General features: G+C 43.5%; 1 protein-coding gene across 1 annotated transcript in view; it reads right to left on the reverse strand.

Annotated features, from left to right (window-relative positions):
• The window catches only part of ALK (ALK receptor tyrosine kinase), a 3,554,133-nt gene that overhangs the window by 2,709,009 nt on the left and 819,711 nt on the right, over window positions 1-25,413 (reverse strand). The window contains exon 3 of the mRNA XM_069608653.1: window positions 19,609-19,758. Coding sequence (XP_069464754.1) covers window positions 19,609-19,758 — 150 coding nt within the window. The remainder of the gene's footprint in view (window positions 1-19,608; window positions 19,759-25,413) is intronic.

Here is a 25,413-nt window from a genome sequence, read left to right on the forward strand (position 1 = left end):
TCATTGCAAATATACAGGAAATGACATAACGGTACGTCATCACATTTGCTATATTGACTAGTCTTTAGTGAGCATTTACACTGGGGACACAGGACTTGGTTTCCCCATTGACAATACGTTCAAGCGTAACCAGTTACACAGTGAGATGTTATCTTATCAGGAAAGTAAAATAGACAATTTGAAGCGTTTCTGAAAAGGATTTCGGGCCTTGAACTCTCCTTAGTATGATCTGGAAAAATCTCGCAAAGAGAAGAAGTGCTCTCCAGATAAAGTGGGGCAAGTGCAGCTGCTAAACTGGTCAGCAACACATAGGTGTGGAATTGTGAAAGTCTCCACTGCCATTGGTGGCAGCAGCAAGTACTGCTGTACAGAAGCACATTCAGATAAGAATGATGCCATGCTCTTCTTGTCTGGCAACCATTAAATTAACTACTATGTGTGTCAACACTCTGCCTCATTGAGTGCAACTAGCAGTGGCTATTTGGGCATTTGCAAGCTCGTTCCTGGTAGATTTTGAAATGAGGCTCTCTGATACAAATGACACATTGAATCCTGTAGCCATACAGGCAGTGCAGGTAGGTAGAGAGGAAATCATCTTCAGAAGTGTGTGGGCAACAGAGCAGAACAGGAAGTGGTCAACATTTGGGAACGCTGCTTATGATGCAACAGGAGAAGGTCTCCTTAAACATTTGAGGTTTCTTGACTTTGAGGATTTAGAGGTTAAGTCAGACACATCTTGATCCCCCTCCTGTGGAAATCGTTTTTTCCAATAAATAGGTATTTAATTTGGTAATATATGAATGTACTTTGTCATGTCAGCTTCTGCACACAGGTGTGGTTGATGGTGCTAAGAGGTTGCCTGAACAAGAAACCCCTTTCTTATAGAGATTTTTCTAGAGGAAACAGCCGCCACCAACACTAGAGGACCGTCTACAAACGCCAGAAGCCTGTAAAGCAATTACTGCAGATTCTGGCTTGGTCTAGATGCCTCCGCATGGGGGTCACCTCAGCATCTCCTGAGCAGTGATGTCCTTATGTTTCTGCACCAAGATGTTGCTTCCGCAACCACAGTGCTATCAGGAAGTTCATGTACATACTGCAGGAAAATAACCTAGATCTGAATGAGAGATCTGAACTCTCGGGGCATACAGCGGGTGGGGGAATTTCAGACCCTGTGAATGTGGTTTTAGTACAAAAGCATTGAAAGATTGTGTGAGATGCCCGGGCAATACAGTGGTTCTTATAGCCCACTGAAGCCGTGTTTAGGACTACATAAAAGCAATGGTGTCCTCTGCTGCCCTGTGGTGGGCACCAGGGGACAATAGACTGGCATTATAGACCGCAAATCTGACATCATTGGAAAAGGGCAGGAGAGGGGGCATCATGATAGTACACATAATTTGTGCCACTGTGTTGTTGCTTCCTTGCTTGAATTCTTTTATTTAAGGACCGGTGCTGTTTGATTACCCATCAGATGTACACCACAATGCAACACAAATAAGCTTCTCAATTGTTTATCAATGTTCCCCGGGCTTGTTGCAGAAGGTGAGCTGGAGAAAGGTTGGGCTACACAGTCATGAATACCATATAGAGCATTATAAATTACTGCATTTTACAGATTGTGAGCACACAAAGCTCTCTTTATATATTTATTTATTCATTAACATTTATAAAGTGCACAGCAGCCCGGAGGCATCGAGGCGCTGTTACAGGCATTAAGAAAACGTAGCTGGTTACAGACAGAGGGCCTCATTACAAGTTTGGTGGTAGCCTTGCCACTAAATTCCACATTTTTCCGTCCCCTGGCAATGGGGAAATACAGGGCTATTATAACCCTGATGGACTCTGTATTTCCCCATTGCCAGGGACCGGAAACGTTTACTCCCCATTCCCATTTGAGCCCCATAGTGCTGAATGGGAATGGGGAGGCCGGATGCACCGACACCATTCAGAATCGTGCCAGTGCATCCGATATGGTCTGCTCGAAAAGGCACCCGCGAGCAGAGCTCGTAGTTTGCCGGTCCGGTAACTACGGTACCGGCAAGCTTACCGGTACCGTAGTTATCAGACCGGCAAACTTGTAATGAGGCTCAGAAGCTTAGTTACAGGAGAGATAGGCAGGTAATTCACACAAGGTTACAAGGTGGTACAGGAGAATGCAGAGAACTGGGGGGGGTGAGGGAGTGGAAGTGGTTAGTTAAATAGTATGGTTTTGAGGCCTTTGTGGAAAGCAGTGAAGGAAGTCTCGGCCCTAAGAGCATTGGGCAGGTTGTTCCAGAGTTTGGCAGCTATGTGAGGAAAACCAATCCCTCCTGCTTTGGCTCTTTTGATGGGTGGGATGCAAAGTTGGGGGTGTAATAGCTTCTTTTGGGTCACTCTGAGGACTCTATAGTGATAATTTCTGATATTTAAGGCGGGTGGAAAATTTTAAGCATTTATGCGTTAGGGTGAGGGTCTTGAAAAGGATTCTCTCTTTAACAGGGAGCCAATGGGTGGACAGTCTGGCCTGCGTAATGTGGTCTCTTTTAGGGGTTTCTAAGGGCTTCTCAGAGCGTGTTGTTTTGGACTATTTGGAGTCTGTTTAGGATTTTGGCTGAGGTTCCTGCTAGGAGAGCATTGCAGTAGTCTAGTTTCGCTGCGATGGTGGATCGAGTGATGGAGAGGCAGTTGGAGAGGCAGTTCTGGTTAGAAAGGAAGGGTTTAATGGCCGTTTATATGTGTAGTGGTAAGGGCTGATTTGGAGGCGATAGCACTGACCTGTTGGGACATAGACAAGGAAGAGTCTAGATAGACTCCAAGGGCCTTCACCGCTGAGGAGATGGGGATAGTGGTGTTGCTATGGTGAAGTTGCAGTATAGTTGGTTGAGTTTAGACAGTGTTTCTTTAGGGCCTACAAAGAGGATCTCAGTCTTATCTCCATTGAGGCAGAGACCATTGGCTGCCATCCATGCTCGAATGGAGGAGTATATTTGGAGGAGGGCTGCTGAGTCTCGGTCGTAGGAACCAGTGAGAGGGAGGAGGACTTGTGTGTCATCGGCAGTGTTTGTGTAAGCTATGCCGAGACAGTCCAGTTTGTCGAATAGTGGTTTAGTGAATAGGTTGTAGAGTGTAGGTGCTGTGCAGGAGCCCTGGAGGACTCCGCAAAGGATGGTGGCAGGCGCAGAATTGGCCTGATCCAAGAAGTCCTTCATGGCTCTGCCTTCTAAGAATGAGGTTATCCAGGAGGTGGCTTGTTTGGAGAATTGAGCTGCGTTGGTGGGATGGAAGGTGAGGATTTTATGATCAACTAGATTGAACACTGCTGAGTGGTCCAGTAGCAATAGTAGGTGTAATACATAAAGGAAATGAGATGTGGGAGATGATTAAGTGAAAAGAAGGAGTCAATAGACATAAAGATAAATAAGAAAAACAAATTATATTTGAAAAACAATAGTTCAGGCTTTTGCAGTTGTTCTTTTCTTTTATATGTATAGGCCTCATAAAGAAGAGAATCAGCTATGTGCTCGGGTAACAGGTCAAAGTGGGAGTATTTAATGGCCAATCTCTTGAAGTTAGGAATGTAATTGTACTTAGGAAGCAAAAATGTAATTCCTATTCCAGATATGGGTATTTTTCAGGTGAGTAAAATATATATTTGGATTATAAAACAAGTATCTTTGCTAATCCATACTTCCTTGCACCTAGTTATACATGCAGGTTGAAAGATGTATTTCTATGTTGCAATTCTCTTCAGATAGGCAGTGACACTATTAGATGTCCTTATGATCCTGCTCTTCTGGTACCACTGAAACCGATATATTGGACATTTCCATGAAGCTGCGTGGGTGGATGCATGGGGCATCATCCTCTTTGTCCATGGTGGTACTAGTTCTCTTTCTGATGTTTGTATCTTGGGATTATTTGCCTGCTTCGGGCAGTATATATACCTGAACATCTCCTACTAGGGGTGAAGAAGAAGAACTATGGCAAAAGAGGAGGGCTAGAATGAAGGTGAAGGACAAAGAAGAAAGACTAGGATGATGGACTAGGACAAATGAAGGACAAAGAAGAATGACTGGGATAAAGGTTTAGGATAAACTATTAGAATAAAAGAGAAGAAATGTGGTGAAGTGTTGGGATGAAGAAGAACTATGATGAAGGACTATGATGGGGGGAAAAACATAGGAATAGGAGGAACGCGAAGGAGTAGGAGAGAGTACTAGGACTGGGATGACAGAGAAGCACTAGGAAGGAGTACTCAAATGAAAGACTAGGACAACTAACTAGGATGAAGGAGGAGTAGGAATAAGGACTCAAGTAAAAGGTCTAGGACACAGTAGAAGGAATAGAATGTAGGAGAAGGATGAATATGAAGAAATAGGATACAGTAGGAAAACAACCTGGATGAAGGACTAGGACGAAGGGTTAGAGTGAATGTCAATGACTAAGATGAAAGACAAAGGAGAAGATCTAGGAGGAAACTGAAGAGCTATGACAAAGGAAAGGACTAGGCTGAACTAGAAGAACTATGACAAGGAACTAGGAGTAGCATGAAAGCAAAGGAGAGAATGACTGGCTAGACATTGAAAATTGAAAAATGGGGTTAAATAATTCATGGAGAAGGACTAGGATGATTATAAATTCAAAGGATTAAGGTGAAGGATAATCACTAGGATGAAGGCCTGGGATGAGGCGGGGGTGATGGGATGAAGGAGAAGAAGTAGGATGAAAGAAAAGGACAAGAAGAAACGACAAGAATATATCACCCTGCCAATATATCACCCAGCACAATATGCCATGGTGCACCTCAGCCATGCATGGAGCTTAAAGTGGATCCTGAGCAGCAGGAAGCTGCCATCTTACACCTGGAGCACAGTTTCACTCATGCCTGCCAACCAAACTCTCGCAAACTCCCTCTGTAGCTCCCACCCTTGTCCCCGACATTTACCTAGGCAGAGGTGCCTCCTGTCCCACACTTCCCCTTGATTGTTAATGGCTGATATGGAAACGGAGAAGGAACTGCAAATAGTTCAATTTTCCCTTGTTTATGATTGCCATCTTGTTTTGTAGGTTTTCTATTTGAAAAACTGCAACCTCGCAATTTTCCAACTTAAAATAAAAAACTATTAGCACCCAGTAAAACATGCTTGCTGCACTCAGGCCTGTAACTTGGGTCCCAGGCATTACCTGAGCTGGTAATGTCCCCCATTTCAGGGTTTATTTCTTAAGTAGAAAAAACAGGGAAATATTTAGGATGAAAGACAAAGATGAAGGACTATGGCAAGAGTAGGGCAAAGAAGAAGGACTATGGTAAAAAAGAAGGACTAGGATCAAAAAGAAGGAGTAGGTTGACGGTTATGAGGAAGATTAGAACACATGACTAGGGTGAAGGGGAAAGACAAAGTAGAAGGGTGACAGAGGAAGACAGGCCACATGTGATGGACAATTCCAAAGGAGAATGACTAGGATGAAGGTGAAGGACTAGGACGAAGTTGAAGGTCTAGGAGAAAAAGAGAAGGAATAGGACAAACGACTATGGTGAAAGGGTAGGAGAAATGCAAAGGCTGAGGACTGGGATGTAGGCCTGAGATGAAGGTGATGAGTGAAGGACTAGGAAAAAAGTGAAGGATGAGAAAGAGAAAGATCTCGGAATAGAAGGGCCTTGGATGAGATGGGGGCTAGGATTGGTGGAAGCGTCCAGAACGATGGGGCTATGATTGGGCAAAATTAGAAATTAGGAGTGGACCCGCATTAGAAGCTCAGAGTTGGACTCGGATGAGAGACTAAGAGTAAGATGGGAGACCAATTGTGACTCTGATTCCATAATCTACAAGGTTCTGCAGTTTTTATTTGTGTACTTGTGCCTGTGCTAAGACATGCCAGCATAAGAAACTATAGTGAGATGCAGGGCAAAGACGACACATGTATGTGATGCAAGCAATGCATGCCATCAGCATTGCCATTTGCAATGCCAACCAAACATCCAGCTTCTCCACAGCCGTTCCTTATTCACTCCTGCATGTAGCATTGGACATTCCACTCCAAAACTGGAATGCGAAGGAGTTCAATTGGATACATACATAGTAGGGTTGGGGAAGTTACTGGAATCCTCTAAACTGGAATGTATTTATTGTATGGAAAAGTATATTACACGTTCACATGCACACACTTACTAAAAGACAGTAATTCAGTTACAAATGTCTACTCACTCTCCATGTGTCAGAGGAGTTGCAACTAATGTCTTATTTCCCAAGTAACAGAAAGGAGTGTCCCTACCTGGACGTTAGGGGTACATGGTGATCACGCAGCGGGCCTTACATTATTAAGAGCAGTGAAAAATGCACTGCTACTTAAGAATGGAAAGTGGGCATGAAACAAACCGCCCTGAATACGCTACTTCCGGTTAGCCGTACTACTGTGAATTATCACGTGACTGCTTGCATGAAAGCTCCGTTGCAGGCGTGTACTTATACATCAGACATTGAATGGTTGAACTCCAGCTAGAAACGACTCTCAGGGGAGGTTTGCGACCCTCTAGGATGTGGCTTGCTCAAGTGAAACATGACACAATGCAGAGCAAATTCAATTCAGTGTTAACTAAACCAAATTCAGAAATAAGACCTGCACTTGAAGGATTTGGGCATTCTTCTTGGTCTAGTGTTTTTAATTCACGTGATGGAGAAGCTGACGCCTTTGACTCACTTTTGAATTGTTGTGCACATTATCACCACTTGATGCTTTATTTCAATGACTGGAGAAACTCACAAGCAATTAAAATAATATTTTTGAAAGCATTTGAGTTGAGTGATGGTTTTATTCTCTGGTTTGAAGAAGCTTTTATTCTCTGGTTTGTATCAAGCCAAGGCAGGGTGTTTACTTTCCCAATGGGCTGCAGGATATGCAGAGGGAATCATTAAGGAACATACATGTCCTCAAGTCTGAGCACGAAGGAATACCATTTTTCTCCTTTTTCTATTTTTTATTTAGCATTTGGTTAAATACAAACTTTTAGCCAATTTAATCACACAATAATTAAATACAATAAAAAAAGAATATTGCACAATAAAAGAGAAAATTCTTAATAAAACATTAATACATTAATAAAACATATCAAATTAATTAAATCACAGCCGCCATTAACAAAGAACAGCGGAGGCCACTGTACTTCCGACTAACTACCTGAATTTGAAATTCTTTGCAAAGCCACCTTCCACACATAATACGTGGCTCCCGATTCCACACTCAGTATAGCACTGCAAGATTGACTGACAGCCATTGCCGAGATGTCATGTACCAAAGCCCCATAGCCAGCATAATAATGAGCGGCAAGGATATTGCACTGTGCCAACAAATGTCGAGCCGTTTCAATGTGCACTTTACAAAGGTGGGCACAGTCTATGACAGCGAGGCAATGTTATAAAACATAAACAATCAGGATTTTACTACCTAATACTACCGGTTAATGCACATGTGTATGCCATTAACTGGTGAGTATATAGTTTGATGTGCATTGAAACCTGAGAAATGCCACATAACATGTGTTGGCTTATCCACCCCAAGGAAAGTTATTATCATCACACGAGCATTGCACCTACTACACTCAACCCTCCTAGGATGGTATGCTGAGGAGCAGCAGTTGCGCACCATGTGTGGATTTCGTAACTCCTCACTCGAACATGCCTTTAAGAGCGGCAACATAAGCACTGTGGGATTTAGTCTCAAAGACATCACAGAGTCACTTCCGGCAGCATCCCTCCAGAAGTAGTAACACACAGTAACTCCTAGTAAGTTTCACAGAGTTACTCATGGTCACTTATTTGTGGATTGGCTGTAAGGTTTGCTCGGCTCTAGACATGGGCATTATTCAGGCAAAATAAATGTTTTAGTACTTCGTGTTTGGTTACCCCGCAAATGTAGATTTTAATAAAACATGAAGATCAGGCATGGCTATTATGCAAGTCTATGCCAAAAGGATGAGCATACTCGCCCTTGGCACTTAAGGGGTTAAAGTCTCATAGATGCATGCATCCATCTCATATTGTGGGCAGGTTGGAGTTCTCCATTACCTGGAGCCTGCCTCTGCTATATTGTTGTAGTTAGACGTTGGCTTTGAGAATTATAGTATTTTTGCAGGGATGCTCTTGTTGGTGGCAGAAAATCAAAAACAGATACTTATTTTCAGGATGAGTTTAAACTGGAACATAAGTAGGTAAAGTTGGCAAATGAGGCTCCTTGGTGCAGATTTACATTTATGAGGCCACATATCTTTACCCAGGACTATGAGGTATTGCTGTTTTTTCTTATCTATACATTAATTACATGTGTATGTGTGTGTGTGTGTCTGTGTTCGAGTGTGTGTGTTAGTGTGTGTTTGTGTGTGTTTGTGTTACTGTGTGTATTTGTGTGTTTATGTGTGTGTGTGAGTAGGAAGGTTCCGGGTGTGTCAATTAGGGCTATGCTGACATGATAGAAGGATGTTCCTTCCAGTGGTTACCTCCTTTGGTGTAACTGACTTACCTGCAACCTATCTATGGAAGAGAATACAAGTAGTTTTGTTTGTTTTTACTGGCTTTAGTGTTGCTCCTGTCACAACACAACTTCAAGACAGGCATCATTATGAAGCTGGCCCTAGCCTTGCCTGTAGCACAGGCACGGCTGCTGCCGGTATTCATTTTTTTCCGGCACCCAGAAAAGGGCAATTACCGGGTCATTACGACCTTGACTCTGTAATTGCCCTTTTCTGGGCGCCGGATTTTTTTTTCCTCATTCCCATTTGAGCCCCAGGGCTCAATGGGAATTGGGAAGGTGGTAGCACCATACCGTTAATAACTGTACCAGGTCAGACCTGGTGGCTGCAAAGGCACCCGCGAGCAGAACTTGTAGGTTGCCGGTACGGGAACAACGGTACCGGCAAGCTTACCTGTACCGTTGTTACTGTACCGACAAACTCGTAATGAGGCATTATACGTTCAACCACATTTGGTAGTAGAAATATTGCAAAGTACAAACTTTTTCTATTGTGTTCTTTAATACTTTAATCTTTTAAAATCCTGTCTCCCAATCAGGATTTCCCCAGCTGGTCAAATCAGTGGGCTTCACGTTAGATCTTCGACTCTCCTCTATACGTCACATCAACGCTTAAACCGAATCAGCCACCTTTTTTCCTTGGTGGGTGTGCAATCTTTATTTGACCGCGCCATGTCCACACCCTAGTGCAATCCCTAGTTTTAGCTCCCATTAATTATGGCAATTCGATTCTTCCCGGCATTCCACATTCTTCTCTGGCCCAGATAAATGCAGCCTTCGATGCTGCTGCCCGTTTAGTGATGGGTGCAAGGAAGTTTGATCACATGACACCAATTCTACCTTTTTTATATTGGCTTCCACTAGAAGGCAGGATTGCCTTTAAATTATTGTGTATTATTTATAAGGAAATCCATTGGCAAACCCTGGCAATTTGGCTGAGCAGCTAAACATTTCATGGTGCTCTGTAGGCCTCAAAAGTCGAGCCTCCTATCGGACTCCGTGGAAGGGGTATTAACTGTTTAAACTGGCACTTGTAATGTGCCGTAATACCGGAAGACAAGTGCTGGTAACAGTACTACCATTTGCGGGTATCTCATCGGTATTACCGCCGGGATACCGACAAACCCGTAATAAACCTCTATGTCTAGAAATGCGTAATTTTTAAGTCATCTACCTCCGTGAAAAGACCTTGGTTTGATCCCGGATTCTCTGAAGTTCTGTATGGTTCAGAAATGCGACGATATTGGCAGGGTTTTAAGTGATAAGGGATGATTGGGGGCATAGGGATATGTATTGATGTGAAAGCATGTTATTATGTTTATATGTGAACTTGTAAAGCCCTCTGATGCATCTGTGGTTGGTTCGCGCTATGATATAATTTTAAATAAATGAAAACATACAATAGTCACCATCGCCAACTTGTTTGGGCAACAAGTTGAAAGTCTATTACGCAACTTCATGTCAACACCAGTACAAAACTGTGAGCACTATCATGGTACGATGCATGCTCTGGTGCTGAAAAATATAGTGCACAAGCCAACTCGTTCCTGTGCGCATTTCAGATATCTGTGCAAAATGCGTACAGGAATGCACAATGCACAGCAGCATGCACATACACGGTAAGTTCCAGCGTCAGCCACTTCATCATCCTATGGTGCCAGCTGGCCTGAAAGGTCACATGTGCAGCTGCCACAGCTCAACACTTTGCGTTCACTCTGTGTTGCGTCGGTCCCAAAACATACTCTATTTCCCCCTCTTGTGTGCTCGATACTGAGCAATACTGCAGTGCATTCGTATCACTTATGATATGATATTTTATTTATATCACGCTCATACACAAGTGATTCAGAGCGCGACCAGGCAAAGGGAGGGGAACAGAGGAGAACAAAAACAGTGATCTTACCTTGTCCAGTGACATTAAGATCGTGCAAGTGCATGGGAAAGGGAAAAGGGGAAAAGTGCATGGAAGGGGAGTGGAATGTGCAGAACAGACGAGAGAGCAGAATACATAATAATCAGCACAATAAATAAAGGCAATAAACAGTAGTAGAGCAGCCAGCAAGTGGCGAAGTGATAGGATAGTCAAATACAGTGTCACTGCGTGCTAATGATTCACTATAGTGAAACAAGAACACATCCCGAAAACAATGTTCTTAACTCAGTTGACTGCTTAAAAGAGAATTTTCTTTGAAAGCACATTAGAATCTATGTACAGTAACATCAGCACATACATCATGACATATTGCCAGAAGATTAAAGCCTGCCCCTGTCGCTGCTTCCCCCCTATCTGGAATCAGAACTCTCCGCTGGTCTTCAACAACAGAAAATCCATCGATGTTATTGACAAGATAAAGAATGCTTCCACATTGCATTTTACTCTCAGAAATATGAGCACAGATAAAGGGAAACCGGTCCTATTTTATGATCCAAAACCACCTGCTGAAATTGATCTGCTTCGATAAACACATACTAAATAGCAAACCTGATCCTAGAGCGCGCCTAATGAGGCTGAAACATGTCTGGGGATGCTTGTGGTCTTGTGCAGAAGGGATGTGACCAAGCAGTTCATTCAGGCTGGACTGAACCTTTAGGGGAGGGACCAAGCCTGATTGGCATATGGTCTTTCCCCTTTTGTAATGGCTTGGCAGGCGAAGAACGAAGGTCTGGAGGGTTGCCCAGAGCAATACCAGAGGTTAGGATTAATTCCAAACCTTCCAGCCATCACTTCTTTTGTTTTGTTCCCTAAAGTCTCTCCATCTACCTTAGAGGTATGACTGCCCCTGCAGCTGAGGGATCCTACATTGGATAGATTGTTGTCGACACAGCGTCGGTGCAGCATCAGGCCCATTATTTGCTCTTAGATGTTAAATTCACTGTTGTCTTTTTACATCTGGATTTATCTGTGCCATACATCTGTTCTTCATAAGCCACACCGCTGTGCACACACTTCCTCTAGTATTTCACAAGGCACTGTGTGATCTATGCATTATGTTAGTACACATGCCACGTGCACTGTGTAGATAACATTACATACCTATCAACAGTGTGCTGCACATGGAGACACAAGCAGAAACATTTCTTGTACACAAAGCAGCATCACACTGGGAAGGCGTTCATGAACTGCATGGCAAATCCATGCATTCAATGAACCATACACCAACTTTGCAATCTCTAGCATGGAGCTTAATTATGGGATTCTGTCTTGGAATCTTTTATGTAACAGAGAAAAGTTCATATACATGACAAACCCGTTTGAAGAACACATTAAATCATGGGCAAGATATATTGACGATGTCCTGATGGCATGGACAGGAACAACAGAAAAAGCAGAATAATTTCTAATCTGGCTCAATAACTGTAACCGACATCTGCAGTTCACTATTAATATTCAGAAATTGTCTATACACTTTCTCGATCTGACTATTTCTCACGAAAATGGTTGTCTACTAGTGAAACCATACCATAAAGAAACAGAGAAGAATTCTCTGTTACATTATGAAAGTAACCACGTCAAACATCTTAGAGACAACCTCCCCTACGGTCAATTTTTGCGACTGAAAAGGAACAGTAGCCAAATACCAGCTTTTGAAGCAGAAGCTAAAAATCTTACTGCTAAATTGAAACATAAAGGCTACCCAAAAAATCTTGTCAAGAAATCCGCCAAAAGAGCATCCAATAACAACAGAGATGCCCTCCTTGAGGATAAGATAAAACAACCTAAAACAGACCAGTTGGTATGTGTAAATACTTTTTCCAACTTCAGCCTAAAGATTAGCCAAATCGTAAGGAAACAATGGAAAATCTTTGAAAGTGGTAATGCTGAAATTACGATACCCATGTTCTCATACAAAAAATCAACTACAATAGGCAACAGAGTAAGCAGTAGCAAACTCAAAGAAAAACCTATGATAACAAACAGTCTAACAGAAACATGGGGACTAAAACGTGTAGTCGGACACTATCTGTGCAGTAACTGTACAGTGTGTAAATTAAGACAAAAAACTAAGGAAATTGACATTGGGCTCGCAACCCCATGGCAGCAGAAACACATGACTAACTACAATTCAGAATATGTTGTATACATGATTACTTGCCCATACAATACACATTACATAGGCAAAACTAACAGAAAAGCGAAAGTAAGAATGTTAGAACACAAGAGTTGCCTGAAAAATAAAGTTCTCAATGCACCTCTAGTGAAACATTACACAGAAGCCAAACATGGTTTTGAAGATTTCCGTTGGACAATTTTACTAATGATACAAGGCAAGGACCACAATATCAAAAGTAAAATACTCCTAGAAAAAGAACAGAGACTTATCTACATAACTCAAAGTGATAAAAAGGGCCTTAACGAATCCATCGAACGGTTAAAAGTTTAACCATTCATTACTTAACCCTATAGAAATTCAACCTTTCTATAAACTCGACTTCGTTCTCATTCAATTTCTTTTTACTCCAGAGATGGAGTTGTATCTCAACATTAGTAATTTCAGGTTACGGTTTCTTTAACCACCACCACCACTGAAAAAGGACTAGAGGATACCATGAATAGGCCTTTCCAACATGTCGGCTACTGATAGCGTTTTTTCGGTGCTTTCCAGAGGACACACAGTGTTTTCATAGAGTACACACTCGCGGGAGCATGGACCAGACTGGATCATCCCACTAGGAATACAAGACTAGAAGAGTACCCATACGGAAGCATTTTTGCATAGAGGATACAACTCGATAAACACAGCGGAACTAAGAAGTAAATTAACCGCCAAATAGTGTTAAAGTTTCAATGCGCACACATCAACCAACTGCCTCTACCTAGGGAATAAAGCACACGACTCAGAATTTGTAGACAAGCGCGGTATATAAATTAGTCAAGCACCAATAACGTCTCAGTGAGATTAGCAATCATAAACTTAGATATCTCTAACCTACCATCTAAGAGCTCAATTGAGCCTAGATCTAGTACAAATGCATGCATTATGTTAAAAAAAACGACCAGGCTCATGTAGACTATTTTTCATTTTTCCATCAGTCTGTTCAGGATAGCATCGCATGCGACGCATAAACGCCGCTCAATAAAGGAGCATTTAACAGATGTAAATGAGTACATTAATCGTTTCGCAGCTCCATAAGGATACCGCCTCTGATCCTACAGAAGGTAAGCCGTCTGTTTTCTAACCAGGATTAGCTATCATACAGCCCCCATAAAGCTGAAAATATTCACTTTTCTTAAGGATAGGTCCCCATAAAGGGAATCATAATAAAATTACCAGTGAACTGCCATGACCCCATTATACTAACAAGCTCTACCCGAAGGGTGAAATGCTGATTTCACGACTCTCTTGCAAACATCTATTAATTTGTTTCAGAATAAAAAGGAAGAATACTTCTTCCCCAAGAAAATACATCCAACACTTGTGGATTTTTCAACTGACAGCCAAGAGAGCACCTACACTAAGAAGTCCAGGGAATTTGTTTCATCCTGAACTCCTTCTGACACTAGGTTACGTGTCCTAAGAATACTATCTAAATCATTGATTCTTTTTTATGGTTTTGTCAACAGTTACTGCTCTTCTAACGAATATATCTTCAAAACAAGAAGATCACAGACCCACTGTTTCTACTCTAAATGCTATTTCCTTGACTACTCGAAGAAAGTCCCTACAATCATAAAGAGGACTGAAACATGTTGAGTTCCTAATTTAGAAATAATACTGAATTGACTAGTAGTATTTAATATCCCACTAAAGGGGTGTCCCAATTTGAATATAAGATTAGGTGATAAAACATTAAGTGATCCATTAAGGATTAAAACCCCGAATGTATAAGGATTAACAGCAAAGGTTTGAATATAGATTGATAAATTGCTTATCTCTATTTTTTAGAATTTGTTATATGTTTTGTGTCTTGTTACATATGTGTACCATTTAGAGTGTCTGATTATGCATTTTATATGTACTATGGCTCCTATTTTTATGAGAGAATATTAAAATTGACATTTTTCCTAAACTGATGTAGTTACTGACGAGCTGTTTAGCTGTTGACATTTAACCTTTTTTCCTACCTTTCTATATATTGAATAAGTTTGTTTTTCCCAAAATCAAGGTAGGATTCCGCTCCTAGCGGACATTTGGGATCTCTCCATTGTTTTTCACACAGAGAGAAGCATTCCTGAATTCCAAGCACAACACACATTTCCCCTGAAATCCCCCGAAGTTGTAAAATCACTTACCTATTCCCACGGAGGCCACGCCCCCCACCTCCCACATACAAATACTCAGCAGAAATAGACCATGTCTGCTTGTGGACATTCACGAGAGGTGTGCAGCCGACATGCAGTCAGTTAGAGGCGTATGTGAGAAGATGCCCTGGCACACTGAGCAGTGCACAGCTTGAGCAGGTGAGATCCACTTTGATTCATGTATGAAGGTAACCGCTAGTTAAAATCCACATTTTGTGCTCTTTGTGACTAGTTGACTTCAAACCAAAAATCCTTTGTCCCTTCTCTGCACGACGAATTCAAGATGTATAGTCTGGGGTGGGAAGCAGATATTTTTTACATGATTATTGGATGATTATTTAGAAAAGTCCAAAAAAATGTACTCGCTAATGCTAACAAATGTAGTCACTAATATATGTTGCCTCATAATCAAAGTTTCACAATAAGTACATTTGTGCAAAAGATATCTTTTCCTTGACATCCATTTGTAAATCTGCATAGGTCATTTTAGAAATGTCAATTTCTGTAAAAACAATCAATCATCGCCGATCCTTCTAGGGATCTCATGGATCTGCCACAAGAGTGTCCTTGAGAGTTTGCAAAAAAGGGGCTTTAAAATCTCTGGTCTAGTCCTCAAATGACTCGAATACTACATACCCAACCATTCCCAACAATTCAACCATAGCTGTTTTCTTTCAGTCTTCATATCACATCTTTAACTATGGAGTCCCCCAGGGTTCCTTTCTTGTTCTTGTGCATGTGTGCACCTGCCAAGGTCCTGGAGGATTTCAGAATTGTACCTTGACAATATCCAGCTAATGGTTACAGCCAACCAAACACTGATGAAAGGCTGAGATGAATCACCCCTCCTTTGTATCTTCCCTGACTGCACAAAAACCACTGTTGTGGAAATCTCAAAAGCTGGTCCTGAACTCTGATAAGACAGAGTTCTTTCTGCAGGCATTTTCTAACCATTGCCCCCCTAGCTTTAATTCTACCTGCACAATCTGAGGCCTGGTCCCCCCTCGCTAGGAATTGCCCAATTAACCAAGTTGACAAAACTGTAGCTATCCTCTGAACCTGGAGCATCAGATGACCACTTTACTCCCTATCAACCACCAAACTTCTCCATATTCCACTCCCTCAATGAATCCCGTCCAGATCTCAAATTATCTACAACAAAGCCAGTATGTTTTTCTTCAGCCTACAACCACATCACTTAGGAATTGAAGGCCCTCCACTTGCTCTAACTTTCATTGCAATTCTTGTTCACGACTGCTTCTCTCACCTTCTGAGCAGTACATCACAACAGTTTGTTGAGAGGCCGATGATTACTTTATCCATAGCTTCCGCTTCTCCCCCAGTTCGATATTGCACTGGTGAGAAACGTTACTCCCTAAAACAACAGTACTGCCCTTTTCCAGGCAGGTACAAAAGGAGAGGGACACAATCTAAGCTGAAGATGGTATGAGTAAAACCAAACCAACAATTTCACAGCACATGTGCATACATCAGGGTCGGACTGGGCCATAACATTGTCTCAAGCACCAATACAAAAGTGGCCCACAGTTGCAAATGTCTATTCATTCCTTTTGGGACACTTTGAATAGTACCCAACGGAGAGTTTTTTGATAAAATGGGATGCAAATTGTGCATTTTAAAGAATATTTATTAGCAACAATGGTCAAAACCTCTAGCCGTATAGTGAAGTAACTCATCAAACTGGACCACATTTGAGAAAAAAGTGGCCGACTCTGACCAAAAAAACGTTCCTGCACAAGCATTTTGCATTTTTGGTTCAGCCATGGGCTTATTGCCCTATAGGCCAGTCAAGGCCTGGCATGCATTAGACATGAAGCAAATGTGCACTCAACATGAAGAACACGATCAATAGGTAACACATGCATTTAGACATGAATAATATTAACATGGCATCCATAACACTTGAAGAATGCTTACATAAACAATGTAAAGGCTGAATGCAAAATGAATGACACTTGATTACAGGCATTTTAACATAGAAATGCAACAGTAATGGGCAGCCACCTTTTCCAAAATGGAAGCCACAACACGCTTCTAACTAAACGAAAGGCCTCGAGGCTTCTAGAGAACTCAACATGCTGAAATAACTAAATACAGATCTGTGAAGAGCTCAGACAGTAGCTAGCAGCCCAAGCCCAGGTTACCATGAATAAGGGTGGATGGGAAGGCAGAGAGAAAGCATCGGCTAATGATACCCAAGACACAAGCCATATTTTCTAAGATAAATTAAGAACACAACCAGCCTGTGTAAGCCAGGTGCAGGGCAATCATAAGCCAAAAGACTCCATGAAGAATAACTCAATGACCCACCTCTAAACACTTTCCCAATATCTGGCCTGAATGTGGCTAAATGTTGGTCCTTGTCTGCCATTTCCAGTGCACCAAACCAGCATATGAAGCAGGCAAAGCTGGTGAACAGGGCTGAAATAGCATGTGGCATGGCCCCATGTCAATTATTGCCCATATGCTCTCTGACCCCTGTGGCCATATGTTGAGGTATTCCACTGTTGAGCTTTTTATCTCCAACTAGAGACTCCGCTCATCACCACCAATAATATGTAATGGCCTTTATGGACCACCCTAGAGAAGATCTGTTAGTCCTTGCAAGTCCCAAACATCCATCTATGTAAGATTCATGTATCTCTTGTGTGATAATGTTGCAAGTTATGAACACCTTAATACATAATTCCAGTCTGAGATATTGATGAAAACCAGCAACTAAAAGCACTTTCACCTCAAATTGGATATCCCACTCACTGGTATCGTATCTGTGGGTCTCCTGCACTCGTAGACACGTGCATGTTATGGCTCACAATGCACTCAATGGGTTCAGATGGATGTCAAGATCACCTTGGATTTGGCAAATAAATCCTGGGCGAAAGTTGACAGATCTAGCGGCCCATTTCTATAGGACAGACTTGTGTCAGCAGTACTGTTAACGACGAACACCACCACCACACTCTGCGCCTGATTTAAAAGCATTTTCCAAAGGGGATATCCAATAAAAAATGTTTTTTTTGTAAATCAGGCCCTGTGTGCACTGAACTATATACCTGCACTCTGCATGCACTCTGCCTTTAATTCGATCACCACAATGCTTCATGCACCATGTGTTAATATCCCTGCAAAAATATTGCCATACAAAAATATTGCCATATTTTTGAGGGTGATATTAGATCATGGAATCTGCTTGGGACACCCCCGCAACACCTGTATTATTTTAAAAGTAGCGTGGGGCCGCCCCGCAACCCCTGCTCCCAAAAAACCCTAATATTATCCCCACTAAAAATATCGTCTATGGCGGTTCCCGACAACCATATATACGGTAATATTTTTGGTGGGGATAATATTACCTTATACCCTTCACACTCTGCAATATACCTGATGCATGGTTCTGATATAGACAGACGAACCATGGACATTTTATGGAATGGCTTAAACCAGTTGGAAGACCAAATAAAAAAACGAGGACAGATTTAAAGCATTTAGTTCCTGCCAACAGGTCCATGTACGTGTTATTGCAACATAGCAGCATTTTGTCCTCATCCAATGGCATGCATCTGAGCTTGTAGCACAGTTCTAAGGTAAGCATACCTCAATTAAATGGCGGATGGTATTTCAAGCACTGCTTTCACTCCGTCCCTCTGGGGAGGATAGCCCAGGGGCAACGCACTCGCCTTGGAAGCAAAACAACGTGGAGCAACACACGTTTGATCCCCAGGTCTGCACTTCGAAACCTCTGGGTATTAAGCACGTTTTAAATAACCAATTACAATTGGTAATCCTCAGTAACAAATTTAACACGGTTGAAGAAAAAAGCTTTTCGAGGATGGCTGCCATTTTAGTGGGACTGCCATAACTTCTTCAGCAGTGGCCTACCATAATCTTACTACACCCGCCATTTTAGCTTCCATTTTCTTCACCTCTGTCTATGGAATGTGTCATTTCACTTTTGCCACCACAATGGATCTCTCATTGTATTTGTGATGACAAACACAACGCATGTGGTGCAGCGGCTTCTACCGCTGCCAGTTTGCCTCTGGCATTCTACCCACTCGTTGTCACGGTTGTGTATGTGTGGAACACCCTTCTGGCCTGTTGCAAAAAGTTTCACGAAGGTGGGTATGGGGAGTTCATCTTGTTTCGAAGCACCTATTGAAAACCATTGCAGTGGAGTCATAGCGCCTGTCTTCTGTATAAGAAAACACTCTACCCTTTACATTTACGAACATGGTTGTGCATTTTTTGTCTTGTAGAAAACACACAAAAACAAGGGAAATTCTACTCTAAAAATTAAAAATTCCAAATGAATTAATAGTCGTTCTTAGACACCAATACCGAATACTGAAATTATGCAATTGGAGTTTTCTCCATAGCAGTAGAAAAATACACTCTGCACAGTTCCATGAATCAGGGTTTGTGTCGGCAGTGCAAAGTCACTTTTCAGCAGTGCAAAGTCACTTTGAACCGTGCACACAATTCCATGAATCTAGCGCTTTGACGTATGGCCATGATAGAGTCTCAGGAGGAAATCACACTGCAGCACACAAAGACATAAACAAACAAAGCAAAGCACGCTCTGAGTCCCACACTGTGAAGACTATTCTGTGAATGTTTCCAGGCAATTACATGCCCCTTTCTTGTCGGCTGGGCGCAGCCGATGAATTGATTAATAGTGCCTTATTTCCTAGAAGCAATCATGCATAATTTAAGCCTCTTTCATTTTCATAAGTATTCACTCAAATGATATACTCTTGCATCAGAAAGTTAAGGGTTATATCATTTCAGAACGTGTGCGAATGCACGGGTGTGGGGGGCAGATGTTCCAACTCTGAACTTACCCCCGGACGACCCCTTGGAATAATCTTCCTCGGGTCCCCCAAATTCGTTCATGTGAACAAACTCCTCGGCACTCCGCACTCGCCAGGGGTTTTCATTTTGCAGCGGTAGGTAGTCCAAGTCACATGGAGTTTCAAAATGGCAGGCGAAGTCTGGATTTATTAGAGAGAGAGAAAGAAGAGTGTAAGATTAAAAGAGAGAGAGAAAAGGCGCGAGAGAGATAGAGAGCGAAAGAGAGAGGGCGTGAGAGGGAGCAAGGAAGAGAGAGTGAGACAGAGAGGAGAGAAAGAGTGAGGAATTCAAAGAGAGAGATGGTCCGAGAGAGAGTGAAAGACAGTGAGAGAGGGAGCAAGGGTGAGAGAGAGGGAGAGAGAGGAGAGAATTAGTGAGAGTGAGAAGGAGAGTGAGAGAAAGTGAGAGAGAGAAAGGGAGAAAGGGAGAAAGAGAGTGAGGAAGAGGCGGTAGAGAGATATTAAGAGAGAGAGAGGGGGCAAGAGTCAGAGAACCACCAACAGACATAAAGGTGAAGAATTGAAGAGGAATAGCAATAGAGGAAGGTAGAGATTGTGGGAGAGAGACAAGGAGAGAGAGAGAGAGAGGGAGAGAGAGAGAGAGAGAGAGAGAGAGAGAGAGAGAGAGAGAGAGAGAGAGAGAGAGAGAGAGAGAGAGAGAGAGAGAGAGAGAGAGAGAGAGAGAGAGAGAGAGAGAGACATGGAGGGAGAGAGAGAGAGAGAGAGAGAGAGAGAGAGAGAGAGAGAGAGAGAGAGAGAGAGAGAGAGAGAGAGAGAGAGAGAGAGAGGGAGAGAGAGGGTGTTTTAAGATCATAATAATAAAAATAATAATCATAATGACGATAATAATAATAATACAAATTATAGTAATAGTCATCATTTATACATCAATTTTATCCCAAAATGCTTTACGAAGACATTTTCATATGAATGTATTACACAGTCTGAAATCTGGAGGCAATAGTTTCCTCGTGCAAGCTGCCCAATCTTGGAACACCCTACCCCTAGCACTTAGAGTTGACCAATCCTACCTGAGCTTTAGGCGCAATACATTGAACTGCTTGTGTTCTAACGGCATATAACTTCCATGGTTTCATCAGATTTGTCTGTACCTGTATTGACTTTTCTAGTATATTATGCCACTTTCCTCACCTTATCTTATGGCATGTTATTGCAACTACTTCACTGTGTTAATATATCCTTTTTAACAAGCTTCAAGTATGTAAACCTGTCATTCTATTATAACTACTCCACTGTGTAACTATATCCTATGTAACAAGTTTCAAGTATTTCTAAACTATGTTGCACCCAGGTACCCATGGGTTCGGGCACCCTACAAATCAATAAACACACAAACAAACAATTACTGTACTATTTTATTTGATTTTAGTGCAATGATTGTAATGATTTTAAGCTCAATAAATTAGACTTTAACCCAGAACATTAGATTAACTTAAAGATATGTGCTACTCAGTATTATACACAAGGTGACATTTTTTAGAAGACATGCAGCTGGGTGTCTGCTACAATCTATGCGAAAACTATTGTTTCAAATACATCTGTATAATGTAGTTCTCTCTGCTCCATTTTGCGAAAGACATGACACTGGAGTCTGGCAAGGAGTTAGGGGAGATGGTGGTGTCTGAGTTACTTTAATTACTCACAGTATAGTTTATGTATGTTCTACTTGTAGAGCACAAGCATAATAAATATCATTGCTGTTCTGTTTGCAGAAGATACTATCACAAGGAGCATACAAAAATCACACAACTATATTAAAACGACAGAGTCTTCAACACTCCCACAGTGATGCCACATGGTGCCTTTCAGAAGGATGCTTATCCCCTTTTACAAATTAAAAAAAACGAAAATCTCCTTTCATTCCTCTTTGAAAACCTGGATGTGTGTACTTATAAAAGCATTCGATCCAGAACACATGAACTGAACCGGTAACACTCCAATTTAGTAAATATTTATTCTTATTAGGACTATTCCATATCACTTTAAGGGCCTGAATCACAGAAAAACTGGATTGATCCCACAAAGTCACAGTGCCGAAAACGACTCTGAGTGACTCTATGTGCAAAGTTTCCAATGCGTGGTCCGCGTATTCATGGATTCAAAGTCGTAAAGCAACCCAACCCACAAAGAAAACTCAGCTACGCAAGGAATGCCCACAACACGCACCCACCAAAACCATACCTATAGACCAACTTTTTGCAAACCTCCCTGTCCACCTCTGATCCACCATCCAGCACCCCAGCGAGACTGCATGCGGTACCTCGTAAGTCAAGGCTGCACCACTGCAAAACTGTGCAAGCTCCCTAATAAGTCAAGGCTGCACCGCTACGAAACCATGCAGCATCCTCGTAAGTCAAGGCTGCACCCCTGCAAAACCGCGCAAGCATCCTTGTAAGTCAAGGATGCATGCTACAAGCTCCCTTATGAGTCAAGACTGCACCGCAGTGAACCCAAGCAAGATCCCCAGTATATAACGGCTCCACCCCTGCCAAACTGCGAACCATCCCCCTACTCCGAAGGCACCCAAACTACTGGTATATAACCCTACTGCACAGCATCCCCCTCAAGCCCAGACACCACCCACCAGCCCCACTCACCTCTGCCACTACTAGAGGCAGACTTCTGAAGCCCAGACACCACACACCAGCACCCCTCATCTATACAACTACTCCAGGTAGCCCCTCAAGCCCAGACAACACCCCCCAGCCCCCTAACCTCTGCCAATACCCCCAGGCAGCCCCCTCAAGCCCAGACACTACATGCCATCCCCCCTCACCTTTACCACTACTCCAGGCAGCCCCCTCAAACCCAAATAACACCCACCAGCCCCCCTCACCTCTGCCATTAATCCAGGCAGTCCCCTCAGGCCCACACACCACCCATCAGCCCCCACTCCTCAACCAATATCCCCAGGAAGACCCCTCAAGCCCAAGCACCACCCACCAGCTCCCTTCAGCTTTGCCAATACCTCCAAGCAGCCCCCTCAAGCCCAGACACCACCCATCAGCCCCCATCAACTCCGCCAATACCCCCAAGCAGCCCTCTTAATCCCAGACACCACCCACCAGCCCATCTCACCTCTACCACTACTAGAGGCAGCCCCCTCAAGCCCAGACACCACCCACCAGCTCCCTCACCTCTGCCAATACCCCCAAGCAGCCCTCTCAAGCCCAGACACCACCCACCAGCCCCCCTCGCCTCCACCAATACCCCAGGCAGCATCCTCAAGCCCAGGCACCAACCACCAGCCCCCCTCACCTCTGCCACTACTTCAGGCAGCTCCTTCAAGCCAAGACACCACCCACTAGACCCCTTCACCTCCGCCAATATACACAGGCAGCCGCCTCACACCTAGACACCACCCACCAACTCCCCTCAGCTCTGGAAATACCCCCAGGTAGCCCCCTCAAGCCCAGAGACCACACACCAGCCCCCTCACCTTTGCCACTACTCCAGGCAGCCCCCTCAAATCCAGACACCACCTACCACCTTCCCTCACCTCCATCAATAACTCCAGGCAGCCCCTTCAAGCCCAGACACCACCCACTAGCCCCCTTACCTTTGCCACTGCTCCAGGAATCCCTCTCAAGCCCACACACCACCCACCAGCCCGTCCCACCTCTGCCAATACACACAGGAAGCCCCCTCAAGCCCAGACACCACCCACCAGCCCCCACCACCTCTGCCACTACTCCAGGCAGCCCCCTCAAGCACAGACACTACTGACCAGATGCCCTCAACTCTGCCAATACCCCCAGGTAGCCCCCAAAAGCCCAGATAGCATCCACTAGCCCCCCTCACCTCTGCCAATATCCCCAGGCTGCCCCTGCAAGCCCAGACACCACCAACCATCTCCTTCACCTCTGCCACCACTCCAGGTAGCCCCCTCAAGTCCAGACACCACCCGCCATCCCTCCTCAACTCTGTCAATACCCCAGGCCTCCCCCTGACAGTCTGCCACCCACCCTACCAGTCAAATGTATATCTGCAACTCACCTGGATCTATGTGGTCTGCCTCCACCATGAAGCAGACCTCCAACATGTCCACCACCAACACAGTCAACTGGTAACACTGATGAGCAATCCAGGTCCAGGGCATCTCCTGTCACTCCCTGGCAGACCTGAATCTGCAGCGCCTCAACTGGACAGCACAATATTGCACCAACAACACTGTGACCACCCCATCCACATGTGACATGTGAATGCAATGCAAAGCAGCATGCGCATATTGACCATGGGTCATTGCAAAGGCATCAAAGCACAGCAAGTGAATGTGTGTTGATTACAGAAGCACACAGAATTAAACATTGGGCAGATCCACAAATAATGACTAGGCGCATTACAGCCTGAGCATGAGTAGCTTGTCAGGGATGAGAACATGACAGACCTGTGCATGGGTAACGGGAGGTCAGTCAGAGAGTGCATGACTCAGTGAGACAGAAAGTGTGTGCTGCCACACAGAAATAGCAAACATTGACACGACTGCATTCCAGTGGCAGAGGTGGAGCATGACATGAGAGCAGGCAGTGTGTGACTGAAGATGTTGGTGAGCGTGTGAGCATGACATGAGAGTGACACAGCAATTAAATTACAAACGCACAAGTGATGTGTCCAGGCCACCCATCCACAGTTAGCCCACTTCCCAACACAGCACCCACAATGATAAATACACACTACAGTGAATAGAGTGTGGGCACATACACAATCCTGAGCATGCGCAAAGGGGACACATGAACAACTGTGGACCTGAAATGAAAACAATCCAGCATATGTTCATGATAACACACACAATAGAAGCCTCCACGTCAACCAAACTGACACACTGATGCCAAACACGCAGTGATGCTGCACACGTAATGGAAAAAGAAAATAATACAGTGCAGCCTCCAGTAGTCTGATGGTCTCACCTCCACATGTCAGGCACATGTGCATCCCTCCACTTGCAAACATCACTGTATTAACATTACACACACAGGCATCCCACAATACACATGAACTGCAAAGAAGAGATGCACTGTGCAAAATTGAAACCATCAAATGCGGGGACAGGCAAATCAACTTCATGACGCATGGAATTAACTCATATAAAACCTGTATTGAACATAACCATATACAATCAAAACAGGGAATGAATGTTCCAGAATTCTGGGGGAAAAGAAAAAAACAGAATTGAACCCTATTCATAAACAACTATATACATGAAAAACTGAAAAGGAATGTCTCTGAAGTCCAGGGGAAAAGACATTTTTTTTATATTAAATCTATACCTAAAGAACTACATACAAAGGCAGCGAGCCAGTCCTCCTCACCAATTTCAGACAACCGGTCCACCATGGCTGATGCACAGGCTGTGTCATCCTCCCTCTGACGGGCCTCCGTTGTTGCCTGGGGGGCTTGCAGGGTGGACAACAACTGATGTTCGGCATCCCATGTTGACTTGCAAGTCACCTCCAGGATGGCAGCCCACCTCCACGCTCGACGCAGCTCCACCTCAGCCCTGGCCACCATCACATTCACCTTCTGTTCCCGCTGCCTCTCTGAAAGCAACTGCCTCTCATATTGCAAGAACAAGGAAAAAATGGCCATCAAGGCCCCCTATTGTCCTCCTGCCTCATTGTTGCCACCTGCCTCCTCAGGGTGGTTTGCCCTGTTACAGTCTGCCTCCTCATATTTGCTGTCTGCTGATGCCATACCCAGTACAAGCTGTGTCACTACCCCATCCGACATAATGACATTTTATTGGTGCATACCGCACCTGCAGAGCTCTGAGGTGCC

Source organism: Ambystoma mexicanum, chromosome 4q (assembly GCF_040938575.1).
Source record: "Ambystoma mexicanum isolate Mex_15411 chromosome 4q, UKY_AmexF1_1, whole genome shotgun sequence".
Classification (NCBI taxonomy): Eukaryota; Metazoa; Chordata; class Amphibia; order Caudata; family Ambystomatidae; genus Ambystoma; species Ambystoma mexicanum.